General features: G+C 37.4%; 1 protein-coding gene across 12 annotated transcripts in view; it reads left to right on the plus strand.

The window, feature by feature from the left end:
- The window catches only part of BLTP1 (bridge-like lipid transfer protein family member 1), a 137053-nt gene extending 115570 nt beyond the window's left edge, over positions 1-21483 (plus strand). For 9 of the 12 annotated variants that reach the window (XM_075420927.1, XM_075420933.1, XM_075420935.1 and 6 more), the window contains 18 exons: positions 1238-1430; positions 3577-3738; positions 3857-3996; positions 5080-5281; positions 5584-5787; positions 5898-6077; positions 9347-9484; positions 9846-10106; positions 11275-11425; positions 11705-11862; positions 12373-12565; positions 12747-12964; positions 13607-13858; positions 14430-14633; positions 16121-16315; positions 17195-17329; positions 19639-19804; positions 20727-21483. In XM_075420927.1, coding sequence (XP_075277042.1) covers positions 1238-1430; positions 3577-3738; positions 3857-3996; positions 5080-5281; positions 5584-5787; positions 5898-6077; positions 9347-9484; positions 9846-10106; positions 11275-11425; positions 11705-11862; positions 12373-12565; positions 12747-12964; positions 13607-13858; positions 14430-14633; positions 16121-16315; positions 17195-17329; positions 19639-19804; positions 20727-20943 — 3369 coding nt within the window. In that variant the 3' untranslated portion in view covers positions 20944-21483. The remainder of the gene's footprint in view (positions 1-1237; positions 1431-3576; positions 3739-3856; positions 3997-5079; positions 5282-5583; positions 5788-5897; positions 6078-9346; positions 9485-9845; positions 10107-11274; positions 11426-11704; positions 11863-12372; positions 12566-12746; positions 12965-13606; positions 13859-14429; positions 14634-16120; positions 16316-17194; positions 17330-19638; positions 19805-20726) is intronic. The other 3 variants (XM_075420929.1, XM_075420938.1, XM_075420932.1) reach the window with 2 other exon arrangements.
- The last annotated feature ends 53 nt before the right edge of the window (positions 21484-21536 follow it).

Here is a 21536-nt window from a genome sequence, read left to right on the forward strand (position 1 = left end):
ATATTTGCTTTTACCGTCATTTGCTTAGGGAGGAAAATACCCAGAAGTTTGTATGTAGCATGAAAACCAGAGCTATGTCAAATGACACTCCGTAAGAAATAGTGTACGTGATACTACATAATGCAATCAGTTCCATTAACATTTTGGTGTCCAAAATTAGACATTTGTTTTAGATACTTTCTTCTCTGACAGACAATTTATAGTGTATGCCCTTTTTAAATAGAGGAAGATCTGCTTACGGTCTGTAATTCATGGTAAGGGCGGCTTAGTAGTTGTCCCACTAACGCACAAAGCTTTCTTACAGTGTTTTCTGTGTTGCTTATTATAGCAGTCAAGAGTCTTGGTATAAAAATTATATTTTTTAAGACAATATTCTCTCAAACACCATCAAACTGTATGCTCCCCTGTTATTTTAATCATTGTTTCTATATCCTAGTAAGAAAGGGTCTCCACAGAAATGTTCTTGTATTTGTGAAATTCTGTGGAGTAAGAACAGGAAAAATAGGTCACTGCTGCATGGAAACTTCATGCAATTCAATTGAGGCAAAGCCATAATTCAAATGCTCTTCACTTGAAACAGCCTGACTTTTCTAGTCTTTCCATGTGAAAGGGCTATGTGTGTCCATTTTCCGGTATTCCAGGCTATCTTCAGGGATAAAGGTTATGCCTCAGGTCCTGCCCGTTGTTTTTTGTTAAATTTAGCAATAACTAACCATTCTCTATATAACCAAACATTCTCATCTGTTCTGTATTTTCATTGATAAGTGTATTATGCACATATAGGAGGTCTGAACTCTCAGAATAGTTTATGATTTTTATTCTTTAGGCAACTTTCTGTATGCTAGTGTTTAGTAATGGAATAGTTCCACCATGCAGTAAGACAGAAAGCAAGCTATGCAGACAGGAACAAATAGTTGGTGGCACAGGATATGTATGATGTAACAGAGCAGAGGAGCAAGCTTTTTAGGCATCGTTCCTGAAGTTAATTTCTTTGTTTCTCTGTGTTTCCTTGATACTTTTGTAATGGTTTATTAATTTTCTTTTTTTGTACAAAGATTTCAGATCTTTGTGCACTGGCTATATCTGTAGAACATGAATTGGAATGTAATGTATCTTAAATGGTATTTTTGTAGTTAATACAAAAAAAAAAAGGAAAGGAGGGAAGGAGTGACACCAAACTGCTGTATAGAAATGGAGCTACTTGTATGAAGTAAATTGATCTTTCTTTGCTTTCCAGTTACACTACAACTCTAAGACTTTAAAGACTGAATCGCCAAATACTTCTCGAGGTTCCTCTTTGCCAAGAACCCTTTCCAAAGAGTCCAAGCTGTATGGTATGAAAGATACTGCCACATCTCCTCCTTTATCTAGCACTATCCACAGCAAGACTAACACCTTACTTCCTCCCCAACCCCCACCCATTCCATCAGGTACTTGTAGACAATAACCTCCTAAAACTATCATGGTTATAGATCTTTCCTCCATGTAATCTACTAGCTTTAGATCTGTCTGCACATTACCTGAAGCACTGTATTTACCAGGTCTTAACCATGGCTGCAGAAACCTGATCCCAAAGCATGAATGAAGTTCGCAAAGCTGCGTTTTCAGAAATCTCTTGCCAAACCAGTCTCAGTAATATTTCTGTCATGGTCACCATAACCCAGTGATGGGCTGGCACTGCCTTCTTCCTGTTCTCATTTAACAAAATAAAGCTTATTACTGGAAAGCAGAGTTTAAGTAGCTTTTGAAAAAGTGAATGCTGACTGCTTTATTCTTCATAATTCAAGAAAAAAAAATTCAGATGAATCTTGCTTCCATATGTTGCACTATTCAAAGAATACTTTCACCTTTTAAGTGCCTTCTGCTGCACAAGTAATGCATAAATTATTCCATTCTGGAACTGGGTTACTACTTGTAGTACTGAAGCAGCTGTTTAGATGTATTTATCTTAATCAAAATACCATACTAGTGTCCTCAACTGTTGCAGGCCCTTAAATAACCATGACTGGGAATAACGTGAGTTCTAATACTGAAAGTTTTCTCTCCAGTGATTCCTGTTTTCAAGCAGGAGTCTCTTGTTACGTCATGTCAGATCTAGAGGTATGTAGATTGCACCTCCGACTTCTGAGGCATTCACTTTTCTCTTCTTCAGCATTTAAATATCACTTTAAAAACAAAGCCAGAATTTTATCAAGATTTGATGAGCAGGCAAAATTAACAACTGAAAATAGTTGGGGGTGTATTTTGGTAGGGGTTTTTTTTATATGAAACCAGCAGAGATGCTGGGAGAGAACAGTGAAATAGGGACACCTTCCTCAGTTATCCATCCACTCCTTTAAGTGTCCATCCTCTTTATAATTACCAAATATTGTGTAATCTTGGTTTATACTACTTTTCTTCAATTTTGTTCTGTATTTTTGTATTCTTTTTCCAATCTTTGCCTTTTAATTTTTACTGTGTCGTGCCCAGTTACTGAATCTTGTTGGTTTTATGTCTGTAAGCTCTATGTTTGATGAGGGGCTTACGGAAATTGTACTTGTATGATTATTTAAATGTCACCCAAAACTAGGGATTGCAATGATTTTATTTCTTTATGCATTGTATTTTTATAAATATTTATTGGTTCTGAATTATTTTGAAACACGTTTATTGTTATTTATATTACTTTTTTTATATTACTCTTCCTCTAGAATGGAAACCACCTTGTCTTACTGTCTTCAGTCTCCAGTAAGACCAAGATAGGACAGTCTCGTCAGAGGTGCTACACAGTATAGTTTGCGTAGCATGAAAATTCAGTGCTTTGGATTTTTTTAGCAAGTAAAATGATTTTAAAGCTCCCTTTTAGTTGTTTAGTTAATGTTTATATTTTTCTTGGAGAATTTAAAATCAGTATCTTCATTTATCTCTATTCGTTCTAATAGCTGTATTTCATAGAGACAGTAATTAAGCTGGTACTGATAGCTTCTGTGCATATTTGTATTTTGGTGAGCCTAGATCCAAGTGCTAGCCTTTTCCACAGATTTAGAAGACAGCAATCTTTTTATTAGTTTGTACTCTGGCTAGCTCCAGGTTTTTAAAAATGCTGGATTAGACTTTTCAGTTATTCTTTGCATAAATATAGTAGGACTTGCCATTTACAATTTTAATTTTTTGATGTATTTTCTTAGTTGAAACTGACATTCTTCCCAGGCTCATGTATTTATTTTTCCTAATTCCATTTTCATGTCCAGGCAGCCGTGGTTATTTTGCATTGTGCATTTGGAGAAGAATTGTATGTGTCTGATTTCAGTGCTGTTTTTTAAAAGTGAAGTGGTGACAGTGACATAAGAGTGCTTGGTCAAGAACGTGCGCAGTGGAATTACAAACAAGCATGACAGACTAGTAGTTGTTTTTGCACAGTTCTGTTAGTGAAGACTTATGGCTTAATTTTTTTCTAACCGATCTGATTTATGCCTTTTCAGATGATGACAGAGAGAAATAGAGGAAACAGCTGTTTGTAATGAATTATCTTGTAATGTTTATCAGTTATTATTGAGTGGTATTACATTAGACAAATTTGTCTTTTAAATGTTGCAGCCAAAGGGAAAGGAAGTGGTGGAGTGAAAACTGCTAAACTATATGCATGGGTTGCGCTCCAGTCGTTGCCAGAGGAAATGGTGATTAGCCCATGCCTACTGGACTTTCTAGAGAAAGCTCTTGAAACCATTCCGATTACACCCATTGAAAGGAATTACACAGGTAAGTTGCTTATTTGTCTTCTAGTACTCTGTTGTGGGTTTTTTTTGTCTGCTGGTGGCATTGAGCTGCTTTTCCCTTTAAAGTCCAATTTCTAATGAATTCTTGTACTTGTTAAAAGCTGTTAGTTCACAGGATGAAGACATGGGACAATTCGATATACAAGATCCCTTAGAAGAGTCCACAACATCATTAGTATCATCCTCGACATCAGCATATTCATCCTTCCCTGTAGATGTGGTGGTTTATGTACGAGTTCAGGTGAGGTTTGAAGTCAACATTCAGTATAGTATGTAACTCCAGTCACAGTCTTTGAGACAATCCATGATTCTGAGTTTTTGCTTTTTAAAAAATAAAAAATATTTTAAACTGTCCTTTCTTAGATATTCATGTCTAGTGTGATGATAAAATAGAATTTCTTTCAAGAGAAGTTCTGACATATTTTAGTCCCATGGACACCAACAGAAATGAGCTATTTTGAGAAGTTACAAAAACTCTGAGCATTTTAATCACTGCTTCTTCTTTGTCTCTTTTGGACTCTTTTCAAAAATACCTTTCATAACTAGTATTGATATCCATTGTTTATAGGTACTATTACAGAACAAAAACAATAATTGAAGATTTTCTCAGTTTATATGGGAAGTGTAGGAATGTACAGTTATCTACAAAGCATATTCAAACTGCTTAATATTTGATGTATCTGGGCTTTTTATGAGTCAGAGAGAGAAGTGCTACCACAGTGTGATTCAGAGCACTTGAACTAGATCTGAATGTTGGTTATTATATTTTTGCATTTTGTTTAACCAGCGTTTTTTCCTGGTATAAACTTGATTATGTTCCCAAACTGAAAAACATATACTAACAAATGCTTTATACATATATATATATATATGTATACACTTATGAAAATGAAGCACAACAGTCTCAGCTTTTACTGCAAACTCAACTGGCCAAGAACATTTTGAAGGGAGCCAAGGCTTTCAGCATCAGCTCAAGAGTCAAGTGATTCTCCATAGTTCTTGCATGAAATGAGTGAAACTGTGAATTGACTTGGTGAAGAAGAAAGAGGGACATACATGTCTTCTGCTGAATCCAGGATTCCTGTGTTTGTCTTCTAAAAACTGGTTCCAAATAATAGTCCTGGTGTTGGAGGAATTCCCTGAAATTAATATATCTATAGGAACTTGTATACAGTTACCTTACTAATTCTAAAACCAGCCTGAAAAGGTTGTAATTTGCTTACATTTACAAAATAAATACAAAGCAATTTGTAAGTCAGACTGGGGATGCTTTTAGTATTTCCTATTTGTTGATTGAACGCTGTATTTTCTTTCTGTGTTTCAGCCCTCTCAAATCAAGTTCAGTTGCTTGCCGGTATCAAGAGTTGAATGTATGCTGAAGTTGCCTTCCCTGGATCTTGTTTTCTCTTCAAACCGAGGAGAACTGGAAACATTAGGCACAACGTACCCGTCAGAAAGCGTGTCAGTTAGTGGCAGTGCTTCACAGAGTGGCTCAAAGAATTCAGTTAGTAAATCTGGAGTACCAGGTAATATGTATATGAATATTTATACTATATGCAGCTTGTAGCATAAATATAATGTTCTGCTGTCTAAAATTAGAGCAGAAGATAAGCTTGTACACACCTTAAGGCTAGAAATTTATGTGTTGGTGAGTTCAGCAGGATTTCTTCATGTTGTATCAGTTTCCCGCAAAAGCTTGCGCAGATAAAGTATGTTGGAGTTTTTCTTGCATTTATTATTAAATATTGCTGTTAACAGTCAGTATTATTTCACCTTTGAAAATGCTTTTGTACTAAAACTAACTTTTGGAAAACAAAAAAATTGTCAGGTTCGTCGCCTGGACTGGGCAGCCCCCTTGGCAGAACACGGCACAGCAGCAGTCAGTCAGACTTGACTACTTCTAGTAGCAGCTCTTCAGGCCTGAGCTTTACCGCCTGCATGTCCGACTTTTCCCTTTATGTGTTCCATCCATACGGAGCTGGAAAACAAAAATCTGCTGTTACTGTTCTAACCCCTGGATCAGGAGCCTTAGGTACAGAACAAGTTTTTGTTTGCTTTATTGAACATTGTTCAAGTTTGGCATGGTTTTCTGCACTGACGATTCAAAAAAGTCACAGAAGATTAAACTTTTTCTGTTTCTAGGTAATGTGGATGAGGAACCAACTTCAGTCACTGGCCGGAAGGATTCTTTGAGCATTAACCTTGAGTTTGTGAAAGTCAGCCTGTCACGAATAAGGCGTTCAGGAGGTTCCTCCTTCTTTGAGAGTCAGTCTGCGAGCAAAGCTACCAGCAAGATAGATACTACATTGATAAATATATCTGGTAAATACTGTTTTCATTTTAACCCCATTTATTCAGCTAATTAGAGCACTGTTGTTCCAGTGATAGACTTTACCCTCAGCAGCTTTTGTAGATGTTACATGAGAGCCATCTACTTGTAGTGTGTAGTAAAATTTTTGTTCTTTTGGGGTGAAGTAGGGATCGATACGTTAAATTTTAATGGTGCTTAATAATTTAATATTTGCAGATGCATGTTTTTAGCTTCCTGATTCATTTAATGTAACTAAATAGGCTTGTTCAAACACATCTTTGACATGAGTTTGTGTGTCTTCATGTGTGACCCTTGAATATTTTGAGTTTGTGCTGGCTATGGCTAGGATGGAATTAACTTTCTTCATAGCAGCCCATATGGTGCTGTGCTTTGAATTTGCGGCTGAAAGAGTATTGGTAACACGCCAGTGTTCTGGCTGTTGCTGAACAGTGCTTGCACAGTGTCATGGTCTTCTGTCTTTCCCACTCTGGCCGGGAGGGGACATAGCCAGGACAGCTGACCCAAATTGATCAAAGGGATATTCCACAGCATGTGATGTTGCGCTCAGTAATAAAAGTTCAGGGAAAGGAGGAGGAAGGGAGGTGTTGGTGGCTATGGCATTTATCTTCCCAAGCAGATGTTAGGTGTGGTAAGGCCTTGCTTTCCAGCAAATAGCTAAACATCTGTCTGCCAATGGGAAGAAGTGAATAATTTTTGTTTTCACTTGCACGCAAGTTTATGCTTTCCCTGTTAAACTGTTGCTACCTCAGTCCACAAGTCTCCTTGCCTTTCATTTCTTTTCGCCCTTTCCCACAGGACATTGGAATGAGTGAGCAGCTCGGTGGCATTTGGCTGTTACCTGGGGCCAACCCACAACAGAGCTAAAGCCTAAATTGTTCGTGATTAGTCACCTTTAAGTTACGTGTCATTACAACTGTATTGCAGATATTTGTCAGGTGTTATCGGAAGGATTTTAAGTCATTATTTAGTAGTAATCTTAGTATGCAAACTTTATTATATGGACATAGCATGCAAAAGAGAGTGGTTATTTTCCACTTAATAGCACAATGTATATTTTTCTTCAGATATAAAATCCCATAGTATACATTAGCTTTGTACCTGAGACACTACAGTCTTTAATAGTATTGTTTGTTAAGCAATATCTATGCCTTCAATTCTTTAACCCTGTTACTTGAGAACCCCAAAAGTCTGTACGACTACAGTGCAGTAACATATGACTACCTAAACAGCAATGAGACAGAACATATAATGTTAATCTGTCCTCACTTACATAATTTGTTTCAATGACAAACTTGGTAGCTTGGTTAGCTTTTAAATGTTTTTACATTAGCTATACCAGTAGTTCTTGTTTCCCACACAAAAAATCCTTCATCCTAAAATACTTCGTTTATTCCTCACTCTCACACGTTATTAGAGTTAAAATAATGGCTTTGAAATCCTCAGACTCTAACTATGCCATTTCACTGTGGCATGGCCATTGCGAATCTGTGTTACTGATGGTGATCAAAAAGAGCGTTGGTAATACAAAAGTGTGTGTTTCTTAAAGCAACCATTTGAAGGGACTGCAAACCACAAAGAAAACATGTATGATGAGCCTTTGGACTGGGTTTCTGAGCTTTTAGCCTTGTTTGTTGGAATTCTACTGTGTTTTCTCAATGTGTTACACTGTGCTAACTGGCTTGCTAAAGTTAGAAAGCAATTGCAGTATGCCCACAGTGTCCGTATAGGATAGCTTTGATAAGCCTCCACATTACAGGAGTCAGCAACAGAGGAATGAACTCCAGCAGGCCACCCAGTGCCCTACTGTGAACGCTCTTTTATATCACTGCTCCATCAGAACAGAAAGGTGAACAAACTCAGATTCTCATTGCTGGTTCATCTCTTCATACATTTTCTAACAGAGATAAACCAGTATAGTAATAGAATTTTATGCTAAGTTTATTCCCTAAGTTTGTTAAGCTTTCAGTTGGACCTAGTTTCGTAAACACTAACCACATATTTTATAGTTCTCTCTTCAAAACAGCTATTTCGGAGCTCTAGCTTGTTACGTGAATAGGACAAAATCTTTTACAGACATGTGCCCATTTTCCTTTTTTTATACAAAAACTAGAAATAGTCTAGTTTTTAAGCAATCTCCCCATAGAGGTGGGAAAAAAAAAATCAAAGTGGATTATGTAGCACAATTAAGTGTGATATTATGGAGTTTATATACTGTGCCCATTAAAAATGACAGCTGAATCTCCTAGATCACAAGCTGCTGCCTTAGTGTTCTTCATGATCAATTTTTTGGCTTAAGCTGATGTTTGCTGTGTGTTATTACTTTAGACATGTGTTATGGTTTGGCTGCCGCCGGCAACAAAAGCACCACGCGGCCGCCCCTCCCCCCGCCGCGGTGCGGAGGAGAATGGAAAGGAACAGGCAGAAACTGGTGGGTCGGGATAAGGGCAGTTTAACAGAACAGCAAACAGAGGGAACAGGAACAACAACGATACTGATACGGAGAAAACACAAAACAAAAGAGCGGAATGCAGAGAGCAACTCTCACTGCCCACCGCCACCACGAGCTCCCGAGCCGCAAGTGAGAGTGACTTCCCACCACCCCGCTCCCCCCCATCGGAACCCAGCATGGTATGGAATACCCTGCTCTGTTTGGCTAGGTGGGGGCAGCCCGCCTGGCTCCTGGTGAAAATTAACCCTGTCCTGGCCGAACCCAGGACAACATGCAGCAGTGCAGCCAGAATTAACTTGGTGATGTGGTTCTGCAGTCTGTGTTGAGTTACTAGCTGCCAAATTTCACCACCTTGCCTCCTGGTGCCTATGAAGCTACAGTGACAGCTGGACTCCTGAATGCTCAAGGAATCTTGAAGTAAAAGTGGGGTTTAAAGATATGTTTTTTATTTATTTATTCTGGATCCTGACTTACTGGTCAAACAGCAGAATGGTTGCAATTAATCTGCCATTAAAGCCCTCAGATGAGGAGTCTCAGAGGCACATACAACACAAGTAGGAGAATCAGTTATTCTCTTAGGTTCCATCTTGCCTTTATGAAATGTGTTTGTATCTAGTATTGGATTTAGAGAAATGGCAACACCTCAGGAAAACTGCAGGTTTTAATAACTATCTCTTCATTACAGCAGAGACTATACTGCTTGGTAAAGAAGTATTCGACTGTATTGAACACCTATTAATTAGATTTGGTTACCAAAACCTGTTAGTACTGAGAATTTACAGTTGCATGTATATGGTTTTTCTTTGTCAGCTGTCTGTGATATAGGATCTGCTTCTTTTAAATACGATATGCGGCGACTCAGTGAGATTCTAGCCTTCCCAAGGGCTTGGTACAGGCGAAGCATTGCTAGACGGCTTTTCCTAGGTGATCAAACAATAAATCTGCCAGGTAAGATACTGCTTCTTATCATGAAAAAATTTTTTGTACAAGGGATTGTAGTAGGAATTTTATAAACATTTATTACCTGTGTATTATTACATGTGTGACTAGATATAAGTGTATTATAATTTACTCCATATGCAGTCACTCTAAGATTAATAGAAAATCCTAGAAAGAAGAAATGGAAAATTTCTGAAGTAGGTCATTGAATTATTTGAACAGCTTATATTAATGAAGACAGTAGAAAACCTTTAGTTACGATAAATGAAATATATTTTGACGTTCTCCAAATACTTCTTAGTATAGGGGAGGATACTGTTAAACAAAATGAAATAGTTTTTCTGGCTTTCATGTGCTGCTTTTTTTCTAGTAGCATCGGGTCCTGGAACACCAGATTCAATTGAAGGGGTAAGCCAGCATCTTTCTCCTGAATCATCACGGAAGGCATACTGTAGGACGTGGGAGCAGCCCTGTCAGTCGGCTTCATTTACACACATGGCACAGTCACCTAATGTTTTTAGTGAACATAATGCAAGCAGCAGTATGTCACCTGGGACAGCATGTCATAGCTTAAAGTCTCCCGCTGTTACAAGATCCAGGAGCGTGTCTGACTCTTCAGTGCCTCAGAGAGGTTAGTAGACAATGTTTAGTTAGTAGACAGTCTTTAGTTTTTTTTAAAGTATTTCCATCAGTTGTATGGAAAAAGTAAGTCATTACTGCTTTGTAGAAGGCAACCATAAAATGTTCTTTTCCATTGTGCCTGGGAGTGGAGAGTCAATGGCTTAGACAAAGGAAAATGTCTGAAATGGATGAATCAAAGTGTAGTTTGTTAGTGTATTTTCTATAAAATTGCAGATTCTTTTACTAGAACAGTAGTTGTTTAGCTGGGATCAGATGAGTTCTCTATCTTAATTTGATTGCATTGTCATCTTCTTGGCTCTCTGTTCTCATCCAAGCAATTACCAAGCCCTTAGCAGAGGGTCAATATCACACCTCACAGGTGAAGTCAGTTATTTCATTTCATCTGAGACTTTGGGCTCATACTAAGAGGTCTAAATAAGTTTAGTTTCTATGTAAGAAATATAGTAGCTTCTAATTTCTTTCACTGTAAACATTATTGTGTTTATCTTACAGCAGTGTAGCACTGGCTGTGTGGAATATTTCTGGCATTAGTTATAGAAAGGAGATTTAGAAGTATGGTGCTTATTTTACTCTAGGAAACACCTATGAGAAAAGAAAGGACAGACAGGTATTTTGTCTATTTAGTAAGCAGGCAAGATGTTATATAAGAACAGTTTTTAAAAGAAGACACAGTTGGAGGAGGAGGAGGATTTATGGCTGGTAGAGTGGCTTATTTATAGGAAATCCAGCTTTGCACATGCTTATAAGAGTATTGCCAGGATTTTTGTGAGAAGAGCAAGGATATTTGACATTCTGTCCTGGCATTTGTGCAGATAACTGCTACCCGAATATTCAAATCCTGATAATTCATTTTCTGCGTACGCTGGTATTTCTAAACAGTTCAAGAATTTAAAATATGCTCTTGCATGACTGACTGCAAATGAAAAATCTTTTCTCTTAAAGGTAAAGTAAAAATAAATGAACGAGTCAATTTCTATATAATTAAAGCAATGAGTATTGCAAATTCTCTAATTCTCACTTATCCTCACTCATAGTTTTGTGGTGCTCCTCAAATACAGTGTTATTTTCTCCTTTTGTAATATGTGGAATGTATATATTCTGTCATATTTTTCCTAGCATGTGGAATAATTTAAACTTTTTTCTACTTTTTTGTTTAGATACTCTCTCAAAAACATCAACTCCATTTAATAAGTCAAATAAAGCTGGAAGCCAACAAGGAACACCATGGGAAACACTGGTTGTTTTTGCTATGAATCTAAAACAATTAAATGTTCAAATGAATATGAGCAATGTAATGGGCAATACCACGTAAGTATAAAACAAGATCAAGCATGTTTTAACAGACAGTGTTGTTTTGGTGGTAAAACCCCAGTTTCCCCACGGTCTGTTAACAGCCTGTTGTCTTCTTGCTTTAAAATCCTAGCTTTTCCAGTCTTGAACTGTGAAGCCCCTCACAAATTCTGGTAGATGCTTAATCCTGAAGTCACATATGCCTAAACCACATTATTTACTGCTTTATAGTACATAATGTGCAGTTTCTCTTTTGACAGTCTGGAACATTGTTATCCATTTTCGCCTGTGTTCTAGGTGGACCACCAGTGGTCTGAAAAGCCAGGGTCGTCTGTCTGTGGGTAGTAGCAGAGATCGGGAAATTAGCATGTCTGTTGGTTTGGGAAGATCACAGCTGGACTCCAGGGGGGGAGTTGTTGGAGGTACCATAGACGTTAACACACTGGAGATGGTGGGTAAGTTGGAAGGCTGTCTGGTATTAGTATGCACTCCAGACAATACACATGAAAAACTGAAGAATATACACAGTACCTCACTTTGTGAAGCTGCTAGCGTATAAAAACTTTGGATTCTTACTTGTGCATTCTGACTATGAAACACACTTTGAATTAGAGAGATAGCCGTCTGATGTCTCAGGGTTGCTCTGAAATTACACTAGCTAGTTGTGCAACCCTCCAGCCCCCTTCAGCTGTCTGGACAGACGGCAGTTGAAAGATTTGATAACATTTCAGTCCTTCCTAGAATTTCACAAGTGCTTACGGTCTGAGAAATGCAAAACTGGCTTTGGAAAGAGGCTGGGTGTCCTGGAGCTACACCAGAGTCATGACCTCCCCATGCATCTGGAAAAAAATAGTGCCTTCTCAGTTCCTCTGTATCATGTGGATGGCATAAGGGTCGTAACACTGGAAAAACTGATTTTCTTATCTTTGATGCTATATTTCTGTATTTCTTTGGTTCTATTTCAGCTCATATTTCTGAACACCCAAACCAACAGCCCAGTCATAAAATTCAAATTACTATGGGTTCTACTGAAGCACGTGTTGACTATATGGGCTCCAGTATCCTAATGGGAATCTTCAGTAATGCTGATCTTAAATTACAGGATGAATGGAAAATAAATCTGTATAATGCTTTGGACTCGAGCATGTCTGATAAAAGGTAATACTGCTTCCTGTGTTTAAAGTTTCTAATCTTTGACGAGGTCAAATTCTGACGATATGGCTTCTCTCCAGTATTGCCAACCAAAAATGTAACAGTCTGCTAGAAAGCCAAGGGTTCATTTTTATTATCAGTAGGAAATAGATTAACTGTTAATGTTCTTGCTATTTTTAATATCTAGTGAGATATTTGTCCATGGGGACTTGAAATGGGATATCTTCCAAGTGATGATTTCACGGTCAACTACACCAGACCTCATAAAAATAGGAATGAAGCTCCAGGAGTTCTTTACACAGCAGTTTGATACAAGCAAGCGAGCTTTGTCTACCTGGGGACCTGTTCCTTATCTCCCTCCCAAGACAATGGCCAACAACTTAGAGAGAAGCTCACATGAGCAATGTAAGTGGTATACTTCCCAAGTAGGATGTTTTAATTGCAAAAATCCGTCTGAGCAAGTTTGTACATGCAAGTATATCTATTTGACTTGAAATAGTTTCTTCAGTACATTTTTTCCTGTAAATTTGGGCTAGCAATAATATTTCCATGAAGAATGCAAATATCTTGAGTACCCTGCTAGACCTGGAGTACCATAATGAACTTGCATGTTAATTTGGGGTTTTAGTTAAAAATATGTGTTTTTGTTTAAAAAATTTAAAAAAAAAATCATTTTTGCAATTTTGAAACTATTTTAATAGAGTTGAAATAGTTTTCAAAGTCTATTTTGAAGTCCATTTCATAAAAAAAAATATGCAGCTTTGATTAGTAGTGGAAGTGTGATGTTATTCTTACTTCCTAGTAATCATGAGCTGAAACTGTAATTTGTCTGAACACAATGGGTTGTTGATTTCTGAGTATGCTTGTTCAGGCACTCATAAGTTATAGCCACCTTAGATCACAAAGATGAAACAGTGTCAATGAAATAGATTGGAAAATATTGCTCATATTCATATTTTTAATAAAACACGGAATTAGGGCAGCAATCTTCTCTGTATCTTTCTCTTTCCTAAAGTTTGTTCTTGCTATTGTGTGTTTACTTTCCAGTGTTGGATGCAGCCCATCATCGCCATTGGCCAGGAGTTTTGAAAGTAGTATCTGGGTGCCATATATCCTTATTTCAGATGCCATTGCCAGAAGATGGAATGCAATTTGGAGGATCCATGAGCCTGCACGGAAACCATATGACGCTGGCTTGTTTTCATGGACCTAATTTCCGCTCAAAATCTTGGGCTTTATTTCACCTTGAAGAACCCAATATTGCATTTTGGACAGAAGCCCAGAAAGTTTGGGAAGATGGTAATTTAAACCATTTCCTCATTTCTCTAAATTCCTTTAAATAAATTTTAAGAATGCATTGACACATATGAAGTTCTTAAAGAAAAACTTGCTTTCTTTGAAATCTGAATCAATATTATTTCCCAAAAATGTATCACTTAACCTAAAATAATAATCTGTTCCATCTTTACCACCATTTGCTTTATCTGTAGAATAATGCAAAGTACATTTTCAAATATACTTGATATGGCCTTGATAATATGCCTACAAAGTTGCATTGTCTGCCTTGTTAATTGCATGTCTGTGTTTATGCAGTCCTTTGTTTCTACATGATGAATTTTGATGGTCTTACTGGTTATTATTTGTGTTCATGTTGAGAAGTTTTTGCTGACTGTAGCTGTCGAGGATTTAATTTTTCTGTTATCTGCAAGCTTTATACAAGTTTTTAATGCCACTGGCTTACTAATTATTCATGTTAGATACCTGTGTGAGGAGAGGAGGGTGAGAGGAGAAATCCTACTACCCCTTACCACGCTGCTTCTTCTATTTTTCTTTTCTCTTTCACCCCACACCACCCGCCCCTTCCATGCAGGTACTAGTGAACACTCCACGTATATTGTGCAAACCCTGGACTTCCATCTGGGCCATAACACTATGGTCACCAAACCGTGTGGAGCCCTTGAAAGCCCGATGGCGACAATCACAAAGATAACAAGGCGCCGCCATGAGAACCCCCCACATGGAGTGGCCAGCGTGAAAGAGTGGTTCAATTACGTCACGGCCACAAGGAATGAAGGTTAGATTCACATTCATTAAGTTTTGGGGTTGGTCTGCTTGCCTGGCAGCGCAGATTGTGCTGTTTAAAAGCTGCTGAATTTCAAGTGGGCTACAGGGAAAAGGGAATTTGAAAAAATGGAAGTTTTTTCTTCTTGAGAACCTTACGGTAAACTGTGGAATGAAGCATAGCATATGCTGAACAGCTGGAAGTGTTACTGAACTAAGTCCTTTTTCAGACTGTGCAGTGAAGCCAAAGTGTTCTGTTAGTGTACAGGATGTTTATCTGTCTGGCACTGCAGTAGTTCTAGTCTCTTCCTCTTTCACTATATGCAAAAAATGTTCTTGTTTCATGTCCAGTTGTGGTCTTGTAACATGATGATATATTTCACTGTATATAAAGGATTTATGGCATAAGTTGAAGTAGGAATATATTTTAGGCTTCTGTCACCACTTACAACTAACACTTGAAAATTACTCATCTGCCTAAAGCTTTTCAACCTTCAGGTGCTTCTAGGCCTTAAAACATTTTGAATCATACATCTTTAAATCATTGCTAATTGGAAAATAAAACTTTCAAGATAATGTAAAAGAAATCTTAAAAGACAGCTGTTTTTATTTCATTCACAAAGCATAGAATCAGTAGATGATATCAACAGGATTTCTGTGAAAGGGCAAATAGCAGAATATAGCATATAGTGAGAAATAAGCAGATCGTAGTTTCTTGAAAAAAAATTTTATATTATTGATATACTATACTAATATTTATTCCTGTTGAAAAACACAACAGGATGTAGTGGTTGAAGTTCACAAATAGAGGCACGGATAAGAGGCGCTGTCTGTTAGACGTTTTATGTAGCCCTGTTTTGCTACATCCAGATCATTTAAGTATATAAACAACAGCAACATTTGATTGTTTGACCTTTTGTAGCCATGCTGTTGGGAGCAGGATAAAGGATATAATCTTAATAATCATACACCAGCAGTTTTACAATGAAATAGTAATCTTTCTTAACTTTTTTGTCTTGTCACAATTTAAACAACTGAAAACTAATTCAAATGATGTTGCATGTGTACTACGGTGAAAGTCTTGTGACAAAGCTGGATTCCTGGTCAACAGTGATTTCTGAAGGCAATGCTGCCTCGGTGAATTTAGGCATTGCTTGTACTAATCAGAAACATTTATTTTCATTTTAAGTACTACCATATTTTCAAACACAAAGGGCACACTTTGAACCCACGTGGTCTATATCTCACTTAACCGAAAGCTCGTTGCTAGAACAGAGTTGTGATAAGGTGGTCAGATGAATAAAATTTGGACTTCAAGCTTCCAAAACACTAAAAAAGATTCTTAGAAGTGCTTAGATGTTATGGTACTGACACTTATTTCCTCCCCACTTTTTATTATATGTGAGATGTATTTTGTGAAAATTTGTCACACTCTGTGCTGTCATGAACCTTTTTTTAATAAAGACCACTGAATTCAGGAATTTCCCATTGTCCATGTAGAGTTAAACCTGCTTCGAAATGTTGATGCTAACAACCCTGAGAGCAGCACAACAGTGAAAAGCTCAAGCTTGCTAAGTGGCTTCAGAGGTGGCTCCAGTTACAACCATGAAACTGAAACCATCTTTGCATTGCCAAGGATGCAGCTGGATTTTAAATCTATTCATGTTCAAGAGCCCCAAGAGCCTTCATTGCAAGGTGCAGTAAACATAATTTGTTTCTTCTGGATCCAAAGCTATTTCTCATAAATGAGGAGTTAAATGCAAAGCTACCGTGCTGATAAGAGGATTTAATTTAAGAATTACTGCAGATCTACAAGGAAAGTTACCATTTTGTAATAAAACGTAGAGGGAATTCTGTTGAGAGAGTGAAGATCTAGTCCAGAGACTGGTCACAATACAAAAAACTTGCTAAGATAAATTAATATAAGCATTTCAGCTAGGCTGGCTCTCTTTAGGGGGTTGGTTTTCTTATTTCTGTTAAAATGTTAAAAAGGAGGGCCATTCCGAAAAAGGAACCTAAATTTTATGCTCTTGTTTTCAAAATATTATTTTCAGATTGCAGTTGAAACTGGTGGGAAATAAGACTTCTGAAGGTATATGACATTAATATAGATGTCTATCTTGGCTGAGCTGGGGCTTTGCTCCATACCAGATCCTGGATAATATTGCTAGATAAATGAACCTGTTGGGTTTTGGTTGTTTTTTTAATAGCCAAACTAGCAAAATCTGCTATCAGCTTTTCTTACTGTCTAAAATCATGCATTGACAGCATAGCACAAGCTAGTGATAACTACTCTGGGTTGACTTTCCATGTTGAGGATGAGCAGGGTTGCTACATGGTAGTATTTCTTTATTTCCAACATTTTTTATAAAATATCAGAAGTTACTCTGATGGGAAAACTGTTCAAAAAATGCTGAGGCTGCTAAACACAGTTGTTAATGGTGGTCCTTTCTTTTCAGTCTGGTTCAGTAACAGCAATGTTATTTTCAAAAGACTTATATTCAAATTCAGTGTACTTTTATGTTTACTGTATGTACTTACAAGTGTATTAATACTATTTTTATCTGACTGTAGATACAAGTGTTAAACCAAAGGTGGAATGCAGTGTAGTAACTGAATTTACAGATCACATTTGTGTAACTATGGATGCTGAATTGATTATGTTTCTGCATGACCTGGTATCTGCTTATCTAAAAGAGAAAGAAAAAGGTAAGTTGTTATTTATGAGGTAATGCTCATGTGCCAATCTGCAGTTGTCAGACTATTTGACAGTAAATATTTTAATACTTTTTAACAGCATTGACTTGTTAAAAATGGATTTAATTTTAAAAAAGATAAGCCTAACCTTGCTTCCATTGAAATCATCAGAAGTAGTGTTAAATATTCATGAAATCTGGTCTTAATGCTATGAAATGATAGTTATCTCTTTCAGTCACTGATAAGTGGAATTCAGCTACATAATAACAAAAAGTTTTTTTCTGGGTTATTTTAGACTGAAAGCCAAGAGGTATTTTGGCACTTCTCAAAAAGTTCAACATTGTTCGGGAAGTACTTGAGCTGACTTAGTCAGCTCCTGTAGAACTGGAAGCAGAGTAGTTACATACAAACCCACAAACCTCGTAGTGTCACAGCGCTGGCATGCCACCGCTGTGCAGGGAGCTGTATGAGTATCTCTGCGTGGCACTTTGCCACGCTGTGTAGGTACAGCAGGTTGTTCAAAAACAGTTTGGGCACCTCCAGTGCAGCACCTACATGCAGTGTGCTGCAGAGAACGGACATACTCCTGGATTTCTGTTCCTTACCTACCACTGATGAGCTTGTGCTAGTTACTCTAAGTCATGATCTTGCTCCTATTTTGACACCTGGTGTTTTGTTTAACTTTTATGGTGTAAGATGGAATATGCAGATGAAAACTGTTTTATGAAGCTACATTACTTCTACTGCAGTCCTTTCATCAATGGAGTTTCTTTCAAGACATGCATTTTTCTGACCTCAGAATGCTTTGCTTTTCCACATGAATATGTTCAGTTGTAGCATTCAAATTTGGCACATGAATTCTTAAACAATATGTGGTCTTTGCTAAGAAGAGCAAATTGGAGACAAGTGAGTTTGATGTATATGTAAACTGTGCCAAGCACAGGGTGATTTTTGTTGTTGCAGACCTAAGGTGAATAAGCAGTGCGGTACTGAATGACTGATTGTGCTCTATGATTATCTGCGTGTTGAAAGGAAGGTCATCATCTAGTGGCTTTAATGCTTTACAAGTAATTATTGCCAGAAGGACCTAAAACCTACTAAGTTAATTAAGACTTGGAAAAGATCGTAACAGCACTGTAGGGGTTGATCATAGATAAAATTATTTCAGATGTTACATTTACTATAAGTATTATATAATTCCATATTACATCAGAGGAGATGTCATCACTGAAATTAAAAGCTGCTTGTTTGAAGTTTTACAACTTCTGATCTTAAAATAAAGATTTTCCAAATTTTGCCACAGCGATCCTACTCTAGACTCTCATTTCTTTTTTCTTTAAAGGCTGCCACAAGAGTAACGTAACTGGGTAATGTACATGTAAACAATGGGTTAACACCACAGTGAAAATAACATATTTTGGTTTTCTGGTGTTTGTGAAATTCAGTGTTGTGCGTAGTAGTTTGCGTTTATTACTGAACTGTATAGAAAATGTAACATTTATTCCTGTAACATGATGTGATGTATGAATGTAACATTTATATGATGCGGAACACACTAAATTCAGCATTTTGAAAGTTTATTTTTATAACTAACCATATTAAAATCTGTTTACGTGTTACTGTGTACAGCAGAGCTAGGAGCGCTAATTTTCCTAAAAGCACATTACAGTAAAATGTCCAACAGGTGCAAAAACTAACAAAAGGCGAAGATAACTATTTTTGGTGGAACTTTGTAAAAAAACGTGTTTTCAGGCTATCTTTAAATAAAAAATTCAATCCAACTTCACAGATTTCTTTAGATTTTATAAGACACTTTGTTTGGAGGAGAAGAAGCTGCTATTCCTTTTCTGTCTTCCAGGACTTAAGAGCTGGGTTCAGGTCCTCTTGATGCCTTTGGACAAAGATTTAACTTAACTATTCCCTTGCCATCCTCATCCTCAGATACTACTCTGTCAATCTAAAAAAAAAAAATTATAAAGTAGGAGCGTGTCTGAATCTTGCTTATGGAATGTGATACACTTTGTTGAATGACATGACGAATTTGAAAGAAAGCCCTTGTATATGGATGCTTTGGGCTGGCAGAGAGAAGAATTCCACATTGCAGTGTTATCCGGTGTCTATTTCAGTTTTCATAGGCTATTTTTTACTAGCACTTTGTTCAAACCAAAACTGTTTGCCAGAAATTCTGTAAAACTGAAACACAAGGAGATTCTCTCTTTTTTGAGATTTGTGCTTTTGTTTTATTTAAATGATGTGCAAAGAGAATTCAAGTGAGATGCTCATGACTGACTGGTGTGGGGTTTTTCCTTTCTGTTTTGTAGCAATTTTTCCTCCCCGCATTTTGGCTGCTCGTCCAGGGCAGAAAAACTCTGTTGGTGTTCTTGAGGACAGTTCTACTGACAAAGAGGCAGAGGAGAGCATTACTTACACTACAGTCGACTGGAGAGAATTTATGTGCAATACTTGGCATTTGGAACCCACGCTCAGGTAACAAGCTGGCTTATCTGCAATCTCTTTGCCTGTGCGTTTTCTCTGTGGGCACTGTCCTGCAGACGACGTGTTTCCGAGCTGATGCTGTGCAGCTCCTGAGAGGATCAGTCATGCTTGCTGCTACAGCTTGGCCTTTGGCGATCAGTTCTACCAAAGATGCCTGCTACAGGACATCAGGAAAGCTGGATAATGCAATTATCTATTACATCCGTTAACTTCTAGATTAGAATTTATGCAGATTAAAGATGATGTCGGAGGCTTTTCAAAATTAGGATACAGTAAAATTAAACTCACTGAGGACCACAGATTACTGTTTCACTCTGTCCTACAACAGTCCATTCACTTTCTGCTATATAGTTTTTCATCTTGCAGTTTTCCATTTTTAGCATTCCAGTTTTTGTTCTTTAAGCAGTCGCCTTAAAACAGGAAAGCACTATATACGAGTTGCTATATGGCAGTTTAAACTTAGCACAAAAGAATAGTGTGTATAGCAGCAACTTGCTGCTCTCAATACACGCTCGGAATCACTGAAAATTACTTTTCTTGGGGTTGGTTTGTTTTTTTAAGCTCTGCTGACCCTGCTGGAGCACCTAAGTGCTCATCCACATATCAAAACATCAGTCCAGGCCAAACAAATGTTGACAGTTGGCATTTTGTGTTAGCACTAATAATATATCAATTTAAACGCGATCTGGAGGCAGCCCAGCCTGGATTTTTGCCTCCTTGAGCATCCTCTTTCTTTGCGAGGATGTTCCATGGGTCATCTTCAGCTTCTCTATCTGAATTAAGTTTGAAACAATCCCTGTTGGACTTCAGCTGGTCAGAAGTAACAGTGGTACAAATGGATGTTTGTTTATACATACACCAGTTGCTATAGTTATATATTTGAGATTGAGTGCCCCTATTTATTGGTTTTTAGATTAATATCCTGGACTGGAAGGAAAATTGATCCTGTCGGTGTTGACTACATCCTCCAGAAGCTGGGCTTTCACCATGCAAGGACTACGATTCCGAAGTGGCTGCAGCGCGGTGTCATGGATCCTTTGGACAAAGTTTTGTCAGTCCTTATAAAGAAACTCGGTACTGCACTGCAGGACGAAAAGGAAAAGAAAGGAAAAGACAAAGAAGAATACTGAAAGTACAATGTGACAACCGTAATTCCATTTGATTTTATCAAAGTGTTTTATTAGAAGAATTTAAATATGGTTTAAAGAGAAACCTAACAGCTTTTTGCTACTCTATTTAAAACTTACATTGTGAGTAACTGTTTACTGTGGTACATGATACCATTCTGTATTTGAAGTTATTGCATGATGATGACCAATGTACATTCTGTGAAGGAATAGCTGGAACACTGTAAATCTGCTCCTCAGAGTCCGCTGTTTTATGATGTGCAATATGATTCCTGCATCTTTAAAATACTTGCAGATTAACTGTGAATTTTCATAAACCTTATTTGCCATAACACAAAGCCCTCAGTGATGTGACCGGTAATTGATTTGTCAATGTAGACTTGTGTAAATTATGTATGTATATATATATAACTTATGAAACTGTGATTGCCTTAGTGCTAAAAAAAATCATGAAGTTTATTACACTTGTAATAAAATTTAACTACTGTACAGGGCTTTTTTGTTGTTGTTGTTGTTGAACTCCCTTGATTAAAAAAAAGATGTTTTACGTGTAACTTTGCCTGGAGTATCACTGAGGTGAGGCGACTCCGGGGGCG

This window comes from Opisthocomus hoazin, chromosome 5 (assembly GCF_030867145.1).
Source record: "Opisthocomus hoazin isolate bOpiHoa1 chromosome 5, bOpiHoa1.hap1, whole genome shotgun sequence".
Lineage (NCBI taxonomy): Eukaryota > Metazoa > Chordata > Aves > Opisthocomiformes > Opisthocomidae > Opisthocomus > Opisthocomus hoazin.